Source organism: Protopterus annectens, chromosome 8.part0 (assembly GCF_019279795.1).
Source record: "Protopterus annectens isolate FY-2018-M chromosome 8.part0, PAN1.0, whole genome shotgun sequence".
Taxonomy (NCBI): Eukaryota; Metazoa; Chordata; order Ceratodontiformes; family Protopteridae; genus Protopterus; species Protopterus annectens.
Genome location: NC_056741.1, coordinates 1,350,252,216 through 1,350,270,269, shown reverse-complemented (window position 1 = coordinate 1,350,270,269; position 18,054 = coordinate 1,350,252,216). Strand labels below are relative to the sequence as shown.

The 18,054-nt window shown below is 37.5% G+C and overlaps 1 protein-coding gene across 1 annotated transcript in view; it reads right to left on the bottom strand.

Annotated features, from left to right (window-relative positions):
- Window positions 1–7,175, bottom strand: part of LOC122808481 (myb-like protein X) — a 42,390-nt gene extending 35,215 nt beyond the window's left edge. Inside the window, exon 1 of the mRNA XM_044079438.1 lies at window positions 7,105–7,175. Within this exon, the coding sequence (XP_043935373.1) occupies window positions 7,105–7,132 (28 nt within the window). The 5' untranslated portion in view covers window positions 7,133–7,175. The remainder of the gene's footprint in view (window positions 1–7,104) is intronic.
- Window positions 7,176–18,054: the final 10,879 nt, after the last annotated feature.

Below are 18,054 nucleotides of genomic sequence, written 5' to 3'. Positions count from 1 at the left end.
CTAGGGAGTCTCCTAGGGTAATTCACAGGATTTATAAAGATTTGAGAGCAGCACTAAAAACTTAATGGTGGAATATCACTGGAGTTTAGGACAGAAAGGGCCAACCTTATGCCAGTTGGACAGATTTGGCAAAATAGGGCTCCACAATAGGCTAAGACAAAGCCATTGTGTCTAACGTGGCTCAGAGATTTGCCTGAGACACTACAGCAAAGTGCTTGGCATTTTTCTAATGGTGGTTTTGTTATTGTAGTAGTTAAAATACTTGTTAGTGGAGCAGATGGCATTCTGGTAATGCTTTACACTAAGGGCTTGCCCAGTATTATTTGTAACCACAGCTTAACACTTCTTACAGGCTCACAGTGTTAGCCTGTCATGCACACATAGTACTCAGTAGCTGTTGTTGATTGCTCAAAAGGGTTCTTCTATGCTATAAAAATGATACAGAGGTACTCTTGTTTCTGCTGCTGACATGGGGGTTATGACTGGTTGCTAATGAACACAAATACTAGGAAAAAAGGAGGAACAGTCAGTCTCAGCATAAAAACAAACACAAAAAAAAAAAAATATATATATATATATATGGTCGACTTTCATATGGCCGAGACCATATGACCAACTTTTGAAAAGCCGACCATGTAAAATAAACAGAAAACACACAACAAACTTACCTTTCAACTGTTAACGGGGGGGGGGGGGCAAGCCGCCCTGCACCCCCCCACCCCCGTAACTTAAATATGCCAACTCCGAGATCGCACTCCAGTGTGGAAGAAGGAAATTTTCCCATTCTGCACTGTACGGAGATAGCGGTTCCCCATGGTTGGCTTTTCGAAAGTCGATCATATGGTCTCGGCCATATGAAAGTCGACTTTATAAAAAGTCGACCATTTAAAGGGGACCTAGTTGGGAGGTTGGCGTAATGGGTAAGGTGCTTACCTTAGAAACACAAGGTGCAGGGTGTGATTCTGACATGGGGTAATTGGCTAGCCTTAAAAATGGCCCATAAGGGCAGTTAGCCTAGTACTAACCTATGAACCTATATACATCTACACCCACACACATGCACACACACACACACACACACACACATGATACTGTGATGTGATGTAACTTCTCATCACTACAGCTTGTGAAATGATTCACTTTTGTAGAAGAAAATGATTCACTTGTTGGAAAGTAGAAAACCAGTAACAAAAACAGTTTGATTCATAAATGTGTTGCAGGGGAATCACAGTTTTATATGAGCATAGAGAATAGGTGGCAAGCAGAAACTCAAAGCTAGAAAATGGTTAGACTAGACTGCAGTGAGTTTTGAAAAGAGGTGTATTATAGGAAACTGAACAAACTGTGCAGATGTGCATGTTCCACCTGAATCCATGTGGGTTTTGTTAAGTCATTCGGATTTCCTCCCACCTGCCAAAGCATGATGCTTACTGACTACTCTAAATTATCACTGCATGTAATCCTTACTGTTGTCCTTATGACCAGGGATATGGCAGGAAAAGATCTACAAGTATTAGTTCACTTACGCTGTTTAAGAAATAATTAAATAAAAATAAACTTTCCAAAACTGTTAGAAGAGGGGTGGGGTGTAAACAATGGTATTTCTAAGGTCAGACTTGAGATTATTAGTTATTATTGTTGAGCATTTGTTCTTATATTTTTCTTACACTTAGTGTATCACTTATACATACCATTGTTGGTATTCTAGTGTCTATTTCCCTTTTTCATATTTAACTTTTTTACAACGTTTAGTGTACTGGGACTGCGGTGGCGTTGTCGCCTCACAGTTAGATGTTTCCCATTCGATTCTCAGTTAGCGCGTCTTCTGTGTGGCGACATGAGTGAATGGGCATTCCTTCATTGAAGGTTGTGCGTTAGGCCCGGCAAGCCAGCACGTAAAAATCTACTGCCAATCATTAGCGGACCGGAGTTCCTCTGTGGCGACCTCTAACCGGGAAAAGCCGAAAGACACAAACAAATTGTTGAGCATTCTGAGGAAGTTCATCAGATTTGGGTATTTTTGTGGAAACACATTAACTGTAACAAGGTATAAGAATTAATTTGGTAAGGATCTCTTAACTATTCAGAGCAAGTGTAGCTGATGATTGGAATCCCGAAAAAGAAGAAAATGGCAATATGAAATGAGAATACATAATGGAGGCTAGAAATGTTCATGCTCTTTTAGGGCCTCCAAGCCTCCTACAACCATTAAGTGCAGCCCCACTGTCTTACTTATTTAGTACTTCCTAGCATCTAAGGACACTGGACACGGAAGCCGAGTGCTGGGGACTGTAACAATTCAGAAGATTTTATCAGGTTTCATGTTTCAAAACGAGCCTGCATCTTAGTAATGTGGTCTGTTTGGTGCTGTCTGCATCACCTCCCAAAGACATTGGAGTGTGGAGTACTTAACTTAAAAAGATATTTTATTAATTTTATTTTATTATTTTATTTATCTATTGAAAGCTTGTTAACATATGGAGAGCACTGACCCACTTAGACTATTTCCTGACTCTAAGCAACAAAAACAAATTTTAATCAATATCAATACAGAAGTTGTAATGTAAGAGCTATCATGCAGAAGGGTATAATTTGCCTCTGACACGCTTTAAGGGGAATGTTTGATGGACTACTGAGGCCCTGGTCTACATGATGCTTCATCAGCTGGGTGCAGTCTAGAGTACTAGTAAACATGTCCACAAAATCCAGTAGTACCACCTAGCTCTCCTTAACCTGGGTATCATGCATGACCAACATTACTAGTAGATGTAATATAAGAATTTAACTACTAAAATAGATAATAAGAGCACCTGCGCACTGTTATAACATCATATTATATAACGCTTCTATAGAGAATACAATATGCAATGAATAACATGTTTATCGCATGTACAATTACTGGGCATGAGATAGGAAAGGAGAGTAAGACATGAGTCAAATGAGGGGAAGAAGGGAAAGGAGGGAGACAAAAGAGAAAAAAGCATAAGGGGAGACAAACGGGAGGCATGTAGCTATTTCCTACCCAAGTGAATGATATATTTCTAATACCTAATCTGAAATAGTCTTAATTACAAGAAATTATCAAGTGGAGGGGGTTGGGGTGATAGATTGGGGGGGAGTCAAAGGAGGGGCCCCAACAAAATGGTCCAGATTATGTCCTGTGCTCCTGGCCTACTATATTTAAAGTTGGCTTCTATCTCAGTTTCTGTTACAGTGAAATGTAAGTAATCTTATTTTGCACTTTAGAAATGCATTGTGACATTGTATGTATTTATTTTACATTTGTTAACCAGATAACTAAACTAGTCCAAAGACCCTTTTCAGCTAATATGTACTCCATGATGTAAACTGCATATGTCTGGCTATCCTAATGACTAATTTAATTAGTGATGAGTTAGTAAAAAACTGCACAGATAAAAGAAAACTTATTTTATAAGTAACAGAGGAACAAAACCACTGATAATTATAGGTGATATATAATATACACCTATGCCTCTCTGTTTCTCCCTCTGTATAAATATATTACTTACTTGAGATATAGTGTATATGTTTTGTAGCTGTGTGTGTATGCATGTATGTATTGCCATTATGTCACTGTACAATGGCTAACTAAGTTTACAGATGTCTCTTGACAGAAAGCAATTGTCAAGTACCCCCTGGACACTTAGATACTCTAACAGGACCTAAACCACCTCAATGTCTGGTAAGTCAGTTACAGGCTCACCTTAGATATCAAGAAATGCAATATAGTTACCTTTGGGAATGATACATGCATTCCTGTTACCACATTGCTGATACCCCTCTCAAAATAGATACTGTTATCAGGGACTTGGGTACAAATGTTGATAGCAACTGAACTTTTGATTACCATATTTTGGTTCTGGTTAAGAAATACTTCTACCTTAGTGAGCTGATCTGCAGGAATATCTCCTCTAGATCCCATGATCCCATACAGTCTTGGTTACTCTATACTCTTTCCTTATCAGACCTATTCATAAATACAGTGCCCCTTTTGGAAGGTACCTTTTAAAACATCTTGACCAGGTTGAAAGACCCCAAATGATTTCTGACCAAAAAGGGGTGATATCTGTTTAGCTTACAAGCACTAAAAGGACCATACCTTTTGAATCTTCTCTATCTTCACAGAGTCAATGATCTATTTATCTTTTGTGCTAGACACCATATCTGGTATGACAGATTCGTAACTCAGCACATTCTCTACCTCTGGAATAAACTACCCGTGCACATCAAACAGTATAACACCCTATCCATATCTCTCCAGTGTTCCTCATGATGAGGAATGTTCCTCATAGGGTTGGGAGGGTGGCCTAATGGTTAAGGTGTTTGCCTTACAAACACAAGGTGCAGGGTTGGAGTCTCACAAGGGATAATTGGCTAGGCTTAAAATGGCTCGCAAGGGCAGTTAGCCTAGTACTAATCTATGAACCTATGAACCTATACTGAGTCTTAAAAAGTCCATGTTCCACAATAAAAGGCTCTGCCACACATTAGTGCTAGGATTTTTTTTAAATGATACACACGGTAAATGCTACTAAATCATATTAAATCATCTAAAGAAGTTTTGTAAGTATAATGTAACATATTTTAACCATTCTGTGAGCTTCTAAGTTGCTGTTGTTAGTTAGCTGTCAGTAAGTGTTCCACATTTTGCCCATTTGCTCCATATCATGAGAGACAGTGTTCCACATTTTGGAAATAAAATGATGAAATGATGAGAGCTACAACCATATCTGCTCTCAGGGACCTGACAGTTGGATGACAGATCATAAATTCATGCCTGGGGCATGAGGAAATAATCTTCTTACCAGGGGTAACTAGAATATATTTTCAGTTCCAAGGAGTGTCCCGTCTAAACCTTTCAATGTCCTTTCAGCAATAACCTTAATATGAACCTATAAATCAATAAGGATTTAGCACCACATTTTCCTTCTTAGCTGCTGAAATGCAAACACAATGGATGCCTAAAGAGAGAAAAAAGTAAGAATAATTAGTTTCATTGGGCTTCCAGTCCAGTGAACCTTCTGCAGGTACATTAAGTGGTACTATCAAGGAGTCTGGCTATAGGAATGGGGTGGTATTTACCAAAGTTTGGGCTTAAAGGATCCTTGGAAAATTCATACTGTAATCTAAAAAAACAAACAATGATGCATTCTATCATTTTCTGATACCTATTTTATCCCCAAATATGCTGTACTTATTCATTTTTCAATACCTACTTTATCTTATTTATGGTCACTGGGTGTTAGAGCCTATACTGGCACTCAGCAGACGCAAAACAGAGAAGCACTATAGGGTAGCATCTTAGTTCATCACAGGATGCGCCCACTCACTCAGACTCACACACACACACACACACACACACACACACACACACACACACACACACACACACACAGACACACAAATCTTTAGTCTTGATTGAGTAAGATTTTAGTACTGATAGTCCCCTATTATGGTTGAATTATCACTCTGATGAAATCTTTGCATTGAAAGACAAAATGCACTCAGTCTCTGATTTTAATTTTAACATTTATTTATTACTATTAAATGTGTGGCACTGCAGTTTGGTTAGGTCCGTTTTTCTAATATGATGATCACTTGCTGCTGTGTATGTCTTTGGAATATGGGATGAAAAAAATCATCCAGCGAAAACTCACAAGGAGACAGGGTGGACAGGAAGACTCCACAAAGAAGAAACGCCATCAGGGAATGAACTAGAGAACCAAGCCATGTGAAACAGCAAAAGTAACCTTTGAACAGTTGTGCTACCCTTGCATCTTTTTATTAATTATAATTAGTTTAGAAACATGACAAAATGCCCGAAAAAAACAAAGCAAACCTCAAAAGAATCATTCAAATTGGGGAATTTTTTTTTAAACAGGAAAACTTAAAAAGGACACAGTAAACACCCTTTAACAAATGATACTGCAACACAACTGAAGCCTTTACTACACACTAAATGGAAGGTTAAGTTTTGTTTAGATCTACTACTCTGCTGCTCTGCTGTAAAGTTAACAACATAACTGAAACAGTAAAGCATTATTAGTTTACAAGCCTACTACTGATTTCCTAAATTATATTTTTTGCAAAAATAGTTATGCTAACAAGAGACTGCTATTTGCACTGAGATGCAGCCGAAACAATGGATGATACAATAAAATATGTTTAAAAGCAGACAGATATTTATAAAGTACTAAAAACCTATCTGAACAAAACTAGGTTAGTGGCTAAATCAAAACTGAGTCTAAATATGCAAAAAAGCATGAAATTGCCATGGCATATACGGTTTTTGACATAAATATCTAACACTACTACACCAAGTACCAGAACATTCTTACTGCTGTCCTATCTGCTCTCCCCACCTTTGTACAGAAGTGATGATAAAGAAAGTAGGTAACAAATGACTACAATTTCTAGATGCTTCAGGTCACTGAATTTCACATATAATCACAGCATTGTCTTTCTCCAAAGCCATTTATTTTTGTCAGTGACAAGAAAAAACAAAACAACAAAATGCAATAATAAATGCAGCAACAGTTAAATGTGACTTGCTAGTATTAAATCTGCAGCTTTTGTTAATTTTTGTTTCTGGTTCTTATTACATGCACATTTCACTTATAACCTATGCATATAAACAAGTAAGCAGACTCATCTATTCTTACTGATATCATTTGAGCAAAGAAGTCCAGAGATAAAAGAAAACTTATTTTCATATGTCACTGGATGAAACAAACTTCTACAAATTATAGGAAATATATAAAGTACATTTTTACAGCTGTACTGTATTTTTCTCCAGATGCAATGCCATTGCATGCTTATGGTAATAATATGAATTAGGAACCAACAGTATTTTATAGCAATATTTCATAAATATAAATGAAGGAAGTAAAAGAGTCCATTTTATTTAATCATACAGTGATAATGTTCCTCCGAAAGCATTCACCAAGAAAAATCATAAAAAAAATATGCAGAAATTCTTAACAATAAAGTGGTTAGGTGCAAGTGTGTGGGGGGTTGAAACAAAAACTGGCTCCATCTTGCCCTACCACTGAGCCACCCATGCATGAAAATGCTTGTACTTACATCTGGCTTTATATTTGGTGTTTTCCATTATTTGGATGTCTTTCCTCGGTTGAGTATTTCTGTTTGCACCTGTGGAGTAGATGATGCATCTTTAAGTATATTGCACCTGTTGTAAATAACGAAGATAATTTGGTTACATGAAGCAAGATAATGTTCTCACCAATAAGTTCATGCAGATGATGTAGTATAAACCTTTCATGGACAGTACTGTCTTTGTTCACAGTGCCAGGAGTCAGTGTTATTAGCTAACATTGCCTTATGAATAACTGACTTAGGGAAAGGAGGCATGTGAATTATTTCCATATGTGCTTGAGATATTGGTACTAGGCTGTAATCCTTCATCATCAGTTAATGGTACATGTGGGGACACAGCTCATGTTTCAGGACACTATCTAAGGAAATGGCAGTGATCTTAAGCTAAGACCTTGAACATTGCATATAGTCCTGTGTGCTGGAATACATTTTATGCAAGAAATATACATAGTGATCTAAGCAGGTGGTTTATTTGGGTCTATATTAGATAATCGAACTTTCAAAAGTTTGACTGCTGTATGGTCGACACCATATGATCTCACTTTTAAAAGTTTGAAAATCTAATAAAAAAAAAATTACACAAATAACCTACCTGAACATTTTAAGCAGGGTGGCAAGCCCCCCTGCACCCCCCACACCCCCGCTCTTTAAATGTACCAACTATGAGATCGCACTACAGTGCAGAAAAGGGAAATCTTCCCATTCCATTCTGTACAGAGATCTCCGTTAAAATGTTCAAACTTTCAAAAATTCGATCATATGGTGTCGACCATATGACAGTCGAACTTTTGAAAGTTTGATCATCCAATATAGACCCGTTTATTCTCCAGTATATTTCCAGTTAAGTCAGGCCCACCTGGCCCTAATTAAGCCATCTCAATCAAAAATATTTGTTTTCTCACTCCCAGCACTCATTTACCTCAAAGTATGAGTTATACTCTTGCAGAAAGAAATGAACAATGCTATTCCTGAGATGAGTGAGAGCAACTAACTTCTGTGAGCCACTGTTTACTTGTGAAGGTCTGAAGATGCACAGATACTTCCTATCTTCCCTTTTATGATTCTGCAAAGGTTGCCGACACAAGGGGATTTCAGTACTAACGTGTACAGAGTTCTAACCTTGACCTCTTCATAGTCCTGTGGCATAATTTAAAGCATTTGTATATAGGACAGTAATGCTCTCTAAGATGATGTGCACTTTGCAAGCTTAATGCTTGCTTCAGATTGTGGTATGTACTTCGCTTGTATCCTCATACCTCATACCACACAGAATGTGAGACACTCTGTCTCAGTGCATAGTCTGCTATGTGTTCATATTAGCAAAAATGATGACTTTTGTAGTGTGTGAGCTTCCTATGTTCATATTAGCAAAGATGATGACTTCTGTGATTTGTGAGCTTCCTATTTCTGCAACCTTTAGGGATTTCTAAGGCAAGGAAGTAGTTAAGCTGACATTATTTGATACCTTATCACTGAAACTTCTAGTACTGGCAGTGCTAGTCAGTAAACTCTTTTCTCTGACTCACATAGCTCTTAGCTCTCCCACATTTTGCAGAATGTCCATATTTCTGGTCTAGTCTGAATAAAATGTGTTTTTCTGACAAATGGCAGGGATTGCAGTCACTAAATAAAGGCAGGCATTTGAGTTTCAGACTTCACATACATCAAAAATGCATGCTAATGCAAAACCTATTATTCTAGCAACTTTTTAAGTATGTAAGAGCTTTATTTAAAATTTGTTCTTAATTTGGGTCTTAGTCCCTCATTAGATTTAGGATTTGTCCCTCATTCTTGAACTATGATGTTGATAGCTATGCTAAGTCACTTTAATTATACTGTTTCAAAGATATGTACTTTATAAACCCAGGCACACTTCTCAACCTCTTAGCAGAATTATGTGCAAAGCCAAACATAATTGGGGGGGGGGGGTGAAAGTCAGGGACAGATTTTAAGTATTGCTCTTATAAATACAGAAAGACATTAGAATAATAGGTTTTGTACTGACGCATTTTCTGAAAGATATGAAGTCTGAAACTCAAATGTCTGTCATTACTTAGTGACTTCAAGCTTCAATAATTTGCCAGAAAATCCCTGATGTTATGAGGAACCAACCAAAAATATAAGGCAAAAATCTGGGCAGCTGAGAGGTGTGATCCCAGGACGTCTGCTGAAAAGGGGCTTTTCCCAAATCAGGCTCTCCCAGTAAGCAAATGCAAAATATATGAAATAATGTGTGTTGAGGTGGGGTTTTCTCTCATATATCCCTTAGTTACATGCTTTCAATGCCTGGTTTCTGAAAAAATGTACTAATTTGAGTCTGCAAAAAAAGATTAATTGGCTTGCATTGTCACATAATACACTCAGCAAACAAATACGTTTCACTGCATAAGGGATAACAATCATCTCAAAACAGAATGACATCTGATCTTCACTTCTTACACTTCCTGAAGAAATGCAATTGCCCAAAATGCTAAAGTGACACTTTGTATTAATGAAAGATTTCAAAAGTAAAAATAAATTACACTGAACCAATGCTTAAATATACAAACAGGATAGGTTATCAGCTTGGTGCGTCTAAATCCAGGTCACCTGAATTTTGACGAATTAACTTGCCGTTGAATCTTTCCTGCCAAACTTGGAATACAAAAAATTCGTAAACATAACTCATACTCATTGTGCCTTCTTTAGGCCGAGGTCATTTAATGAACATCTCAACCTGATAAAAACCCAAAATGGGTGACAATATGGTGGGGGTAATGAGCAGCAGGAATCTTAACAAAAAACTGTCTGACATCAAGGCACTTCTGCACTTGGAATACTTTCGTGTATGTGTTCTATCAAATCCTTAGAACAAACCCCTTTTGTGCTTGTGTTTTGTGCCTACCACAGCTTCAGACCCACCAGCAATGCTGCTAGAGTGTTGAGCTATGTCAGAGACAATACTCCTTCAAAACAGATATCCAGAGACTCTCTGCAGAGAGCGTACTGAACTACAGCTCATCTTATAACAGTAGAGTATCAAGGTTGGGGCAAAGGGGGCATGTGCCCTGGGTAAAAGGTGTTAGAGGATGTAATCCTGAAGTGCCACTCCTGTATTCTTCTTTCTGTACCAACATTTCTGAATGCCTGTACAGAATGCATCTTGCCAACTTCTAGGGTAAGGTGTAGCAAGCAGATTGCTACAAATGTAAAACTCAGCTTGTTACAGTCTAAAATGTAACAGTTCTGGTATTTTTGGCTCTTCTACTGAACAGTAGGTGCAGGCAGGGTTGTGTATCTGGCTGGATTGGACAGCCAGTGTATTGGACTGGAGTGGACTTTTTTTACTCTCTCAATGAAGAGCTGTGGCAGGGAGGGGGCCTGTGCCTGGGAGGAGGTGTGTGCCTCAGACTGCCATGAGCAGTCGATCACAGCTGCCTTTTTTTCAGTTTGAGGGGGCACTAGTTCAGGGAGTTCAGGGACCAGCCCAGGGTGCTGGTTGAGCCAGCTACGCCTCTGCCTTACAGAAATCTAATTTTCAATTCATAGCCTGCTATTGATCATCCTTCATGGCTCCAGATGACCATGATAAATTCCTGACTTTCATAGAGGATATCTTTAAAAGCAATAGCTCTTTAATCCTTGGTCTCTATCCTTTATTGACTGGAGATTCTACATTTGCTTTGCTTCTTAGACTGGGTAAATGAAAACATCTTGGATCAGCTTGTCCTCAAACTGACCAGGGGCATAATCACTCGACTCAATATTCACAAACTTGGCCCATTCTCTGCTCCCCTCCCATGGTTGATCCTTCATTAGTAAAGTCTGACCATTATCTGATTAACTTTACCCTTGAAACTTCCACTCCATGAATTTACAAGGGAACAGTGGGAGGGCAGGTGTATGGCTCCCAGGTAGGCTTAGGATTTTTGTTTGGAAGTGATTATATAGGTATTTTTATATCCTAAGCAGATTTCAAAGAATTTTTCCTCAGCAAATGTTGGAGATATAATAGGGAAGAAAGAGGTAACTGGAAACATATCTTTGGACAGTGCAATGAGTTGGCAAATTTTAAAAATCCCTTACAGAGTACTCTGTTAGAAATATTAGATGAGCAAATGGCTGTAACAAAGGAAATGATTCTTTTGAACTGAGACACAGTATATGAACTGCCTAGACATAGTAAGGTCTTGTCAAGTTTAATTCTGTTGACTGCCAAAAAAGTTACTAGATAATGTAAATCAATATCTAAACCAACTTTATTTGAGGCACTCAGTATTGGAAAAGAGATAAAATAACGGGAAGATGGATCTTCAAAAAAGGGAAGGAGTACATTTCATACACATAAATGGAAATTGTGGGAACAATACACACAGAATACTGTTCAGGAAGAGGAGTGAGGTTTAAAGGAAGGTAAATATTGAGGAATTCATGTAATGTTGGACTGATGAAAGTTAAAGAAAAAAAGTGATGTATAATGTATGTAAACAAAAACATTTTTAATATTGTTTGTTTTATTTTCTGTTAATGTATGTTTGTCTGTGTCTTAAGTGATAATTTAATAAGGTGTTTAAAAAGAAACCTTCCACTCCTTCAGTTACAAACACCACCCTCTTTAACAGCTTCGGAAAGGCCAGCCTTATACAACTATATGATGAAAATCTCTGAATTTATGCATTTCAGTTCCACAGTAGACCCTAGTTATGCAGTTTATTACATGAGTGATTTATATGTCCATTTAGATAAGTGTATTTACCTGTCAGACTCCTCTTAAAATGAATATGGTGTTAAATTCAAAGATAAACTGTACTGATGGTCTACTGACATAAAAAAACTGTACAACTGAAGGAAGAAGTTTCATAAACTACCTCAAAGGGCTAAAACCTCACAGCATCAAAACAGTATTAAAAACCTCAATGGGGAACTGAAAGTAACTATAGAGACCAATAAGGCATCACACAAATTAAGACTATCAACAGAGGATAATTACAAGTGCCTCTTCATTTTTGTCAGAAAACTAAGAAATAACTCTCTGTTCTGCTCTGAGCTTCTCCACAATGGAGCCTGCCACTCAAACCCAAAAATCATTGCAAACATACTGGAACTACTAGGTTCTCTCCAGCCTTAAGTGAATCACTTCCATCCCCCTTTATCACTAAGGAACATGTTCTTAACATGCTCTGAAAGACCAAGAAGGAGTCCAGACAATATACTGCATTACCTAGTGAACAGTGTTAAACATGCACTCAGTCGATCCCCTCCTCAAAGTGTTTAACCTAATCTTTGCTACAGGCTATGTCCCTGAATTTTGGTGCAATGCCCTTCCATATAAGCAGACCAACCACGGACCCAGGGAACTATAGACCCATCAGACTTTTGCGTCATAACTGTAAAGCCATGGGGTACATCATCACTGAACTCAAAAATCATGGGATTAAAAAGCTGAGTAAGCTAAGAGACTGCTGTAGTTTGACCTTGCAATGGATATAGGTCCTGTCTGCTGAATCTTATCAGTTTCTTTGAGAATGTTCCTTAGGAGGCTGACACTAGTTACACTATCCATTCTGTCTACTTTAATCTGGCTAAGGCATTTGATACCATACCACATGATGGAACTGATTACAAGTTGGGAGCCCTAAACATAAATTCTTATGTCGTAAGATGGATAGCTTAAAGATAGAACTTACATTGTCCGAGTGAGTGATGCCTTTTCAAACAGACACAAAATGACCAGTGGTTTTCTCCAGAGATCGGTGCTAGGCTCCCTTCTGTTTTGAATCTATTTTTCCAGACCTCCAAACAGATAATAGTGTTTTCTGGATGACAAAGTTTGCTGAAGACTGCAAGTTGGGTGTGGTTGTTAAATCCCCTTTGGGCACCTATACCTTCCAAAACAAACTAAAATCAATTCCTGGTGTATAGAAAAAGTGATAATTTAATAAAGGTGCAACATCATTCCCTTTGGGAAGCAGAATCACTCTCTGCTCCCTACTGCACTAAAAACACCCCTTTACCATAACAATCAGTAATCAGGGACACATGGGTTGACAGCCCCCTCACTTTTGACCATCATGTGGCGATCAATTAGGAAATCCATCTACATTTTACAACTAATTGCCAAGAGCCTCTTCTGTAAAAGTAAGAAAGCCATTATGCCTTTGTATTCTGCCCTAGTCAGACCTATTATTGAACATAATGTATCCTTCAACATGCATTTGGCTAGACATATTAAAAAGTTCAGAAAACCACAGAGGATCCTAACAAAAATGATCTTTGTTCTCAAAAAAAATGTAGCCACCAGAAAAGACTGGAGTCCTTATCCTTGCACACAAAAAGCATTTTCATTTGCTTTCTTTTGCACCCATTGCAATTAATTATTACTTCTTGTTATAAGAAAGCTGCTTCAAGAGTTCATCAGATTTTTCTATGAAAAACTACTTATACAGCTCTCTGGTGAATATATAATAACTGTAATATTCGGTAATTTAGGTTGAGAGACACTTCTCTGCAACTACATCTGGTAGGGGATACATGGTTGAAGTGAAATTCAACTACAGAGACATATGACTGTATACAATTCATTGTAGGCAGACAGAAGTATGCACCTCTATGATGACAGCTTCAGTAACCAAGTTCATGGGGGGTAATGTCCACGCTTCCCGAGACACCTAGAGACAGCATCCAGTATGGCAGCAGAATGCCATGTGGGCATGTCAGTGACAGTGAAAATGTAGTGTTCATTGAGCAACATTTTTATTAATGTGGTGGGGGGTGGACCATTACCCCCTTTGCAGTGTGCAGGGAACATCACCTAAAACACATGCTGTATTATGTGTGTGACCAAAGCAACATGCAGGATTACTTCCATGCTGTACAATGCTTCTCTGTGTTGCAGTTACATAAGCAATAAGCAAGTGCTATACATCAAGAGCAGTGTACATCGATTGCCCTGCCCCCATGCATTTGGTTAGTGAAGTTGTGGTCATTGTGCTTTATGTTTCTCTGTGCCACACAAAATTTCCCACAGCCATATGTCTTTGCAGCTGAATTTTACTTCAGCCTTTTGTCCCAAACCACATGTACTTACAGGGAAATGTCCTGCAACCTAAAAACCTGAATCCAATACCACAGACTCATGGTATTTTGTCCTGTATAGAATATTTTTTCCTCCTGAAAAATTGCTTTCTGTATTTTATATCATCTAAAATATTTAAAGATTTTTGGCATTTCTGCTTCTCTTTTCCCCTTTCAAAGTATACATAGTGAAGCATTTTCTTACTTCTCCCACAGCTTCTATAACAGACTGATGGAATTTTAGTTGCCCTTCTCTGGAGTGCCACTGCTTTGTTTCTATTGCCATCAGAGTATGTAGAAACAGTACTATCTCACATACAGTGCTACTGATGTATGCCCCTCCTTCAAGAAGCTTTGTTGTAAGACCACAATGCACTTTCTGACAAAATGAATTAAACACTCTCTTTACCACAACAAATTATTAATTGACCGGAATTTATCCATAATATGCTCAGCATGACAACTTTTTGGTTTGTGAGAATATCAGTATCACACAGTTTGGCATTCCATTCGCCCCACTTTCAGTGTTGCCAAACTAAATAACAGTCTTTAGGCACAATCACAATCATGTTTTTGTCTCTGTGTGGACATCAAAACTAATCTGTCCATCAGGTTTCCTATCCTGAATGTATACATTTCATTGCATTATTCTACATTTCTTCCTCTGAAATTCAGCTTCCAAGCCTTTAGCTGTTTTAGACTTCTTGGATTTTTGCTTTTACACCTCTTTATAGTTGTGATGCATGTACCAACTTCCAACCTTAGTGTCATTCTTAGAGGCACTGCTGTTCCCTTCTCCTCCTCCAGCTCCTCCGAGATGTTACATAGATACTGCAAAGAACTGCTTCTGGTACAAGCCAGCTACACTAGCATACATGGATAAAGCCTGACTAAAACCCAGACAACCTGAGTTAAACTAATATCCTGGATATTGGAGAGCTGATTGAGTAGAGGGGGAAAATGATAAAGCAATGCTTGCTCTTTCTCAAGGGAGAACAGGGTTAACATACCCTGTCAGAACCCCTGGTAGAGAACAGAGAGACCACACAGCATTTGTTTCAAGGGTGTGGGGCCTTCTGAGGGGTTAATAAAGTACAGAAAATGGGTAACATGCCATTGTTAATGCCTATTGCATGCTGGACCCTGAGTATGCTACAGGGCATATTCAATAGGAATGGCTAGGGCATAAGTTAAAAAAAATTACCAAGAATGGATGATGGCACCACCTGTCACTTGCCCATTGCCCTTAAGAGAAAGGAATGGACCACAGAGCTCTTTCCTTCTGGGGGAATGAATGACCCAACTACATGGGTGGGAGAAGCTTGATGCTCATTAGAGAATCGCCAGGAGCCAAAATAATGGGCCTAAAACAACCTATTCCATATCTTTCCTCATAGCAAACTCTTATTATCAATATTTATGTAGCTTCACCAGTAAGCAGAATTGTTGAATTAGTACTTTTTATACTAACATGCCTTGCATTCTGGGAATCAAGGTACATGCCATTCATTCTGTTGAAGTGCACAGAACATATCTGGCAGCCAACACAACGCCTGTTGCCTTTAGGTCTGTTGTGATCATAGTTCATTCACACTATAAAGGCACCATGAATGACAGGGCATGGTACATCTTGGTCACTGCTCATATATTTTAGTAATCTTGTTGGTGCCTGGTAAGGCTAAAGAGACCACCAGATCTGTCCCGGGGACAGCACCATCCTTTAGTGTGTACTCAACCTTTTTCCTGTGCTTTATGGAAGAATATACAACAATTTAATTGGGTGAAGGGATAGAATTCATGCTCCCATACAGAGATCTTGATATAAATTCATACCTGAAACTACTTGGCTAAGAACAACACTTCTGGTTATAGCAGCAAAAAGACTGAAGGCACCCTGGATTACTGGCTCCTCTGATCAGCTCTTGGCCTCCTGGAGGACAGAATGAGCCATTTGATCAAAGGAGGGCTGATAGTTGGCAGGCAGCAGGTAAAAAAATAATAAAAAAGTGGTGAGGAAGGCAAAACTAACTAAACACACAAAATCACATAAAAAGGCCCATCTAGAGCCTATTCCATCTGTTTGGTACTATCTAGTAAAATCACTTACCATAGTCATGTACAAAAGTAAAATATACTACCCTACAGCAGAACTCTAACCAAACATTTTACTTCCCGTTTAATTACAGTGCCTACCAATCCCAATCTAGTTATTAGAAATCATACTTCTAGCAATTGAGAAACTAAATAAATAACACAATGCAATTCTAAATCATAAAAGTAATCTGGCAATAGAAAAATTAAAACTAAATTCATATTCAACATCACCCAGACATATGCATAAACTAGCAATGAGAATTAAAAGACAAACCAAAGAAAACAATATCACAAACATTATTCCTGAAGGGAAAAAGAACAGAACAGTATCAGACATTAGTGACATCCTTGATGCTTTTAAATATCACTACTCTGAACACTACAGAGCAGGCAAGACTCACTTCAGCTTCTCAAATATAGAAGTAAACTCCCCCAAACTAAAAATAATACCAGAAAAACTAATAGATATTGAAAAACAAATCTCTCACAAGGAAGCCATTGAAAAAATCAAGGAAAGTAAATGCAATAAAACTCCAGGAATTGATGGAATAATAATTGAATTATAAAAAATATTTCTATCTTTGGTAACCTCAGTTTTTCATAAAACTCTAATTGAAATACAAACACAAAACACAACACCGCCCTCATGGAGATATTCATTAATTACACCTATCATAAAAGAAAATAAAGTTCCTAAGCACCATATTTATTTTTATTTTATTTTTTTTAACATTTGTTGACCGGGAAAGTCCGACTAGGTTCCACAGATCCTGTTTTCAGCAGAGGCCCAGGGAGAAATGCTCCAGATGCATGTCTTTAGAATAGTTCATAGTCCATAGTTCTTACAGACCAGTTTCTGTACTCAATAATGATTATAAAATTTCTTTGTCTATATTAGTTAATAGAATTTAAAAATCCTTGCTACACATCATAAATGAAGATCAAACAGGTTTTTATGATAACATTCAAAGAATATTAACCCTTATTGACATACTAAATAGAGATAACCAAGAAGCCATTTTAATTGCACTAGACATATAAAAAGCCTTTGATGCATTAAACTGGGATTATCTTTTCAAAGTACTAGAACTTTATAAATTTCCTCTTTCCTTTATTTCACTGATAAAAATATATATACAAAAATAACCTTGCATATGTAAAACTTGGGCTATTTACTTCTGAAGCTATAGCGATAACTAAAGGTACAAAACAAGGTTGTCCAATGTCTACTATTTTATTTGTACTATCTATAGAATTATTTGCCTCTTCAATACGCTGCAACTCAAAATAAAAGGTATCGACATACATGGTCAATTCAATTCCAAAATTATGTTACTTGCAGATGATGTACTTCTTACCCTGTCTGTCTCGAAAGAATCTTTAAAAGAATTAGATATCCAAGTTGAAAAATTTTATTCCATCTCAGGTCTTCAATTTAACAAGGCAAAGTCCAGTTATATGATACTGAACAAAATCAGTGACTTTTTATTAAATGGATTTCATATAATTGGTAAACAAGTCTCCAATATAAACTATTTAGGAACTACCCTATTTAAAATATTGAATAAACCTTAAATATAAATTATATCACAAATACTATAAAAGCACTTACAGTAAAATGGAATAAAATGTATCTGAGATTTGAGGATAGATTACAATTAATAAAAATGATATTACTTCCAAAAATAATATATATATAGCTCAAGCTATTCCTATGATACCAAATAAACAATACTTAAAAGAAATAAACACAATTCTCTTAAAATTTCC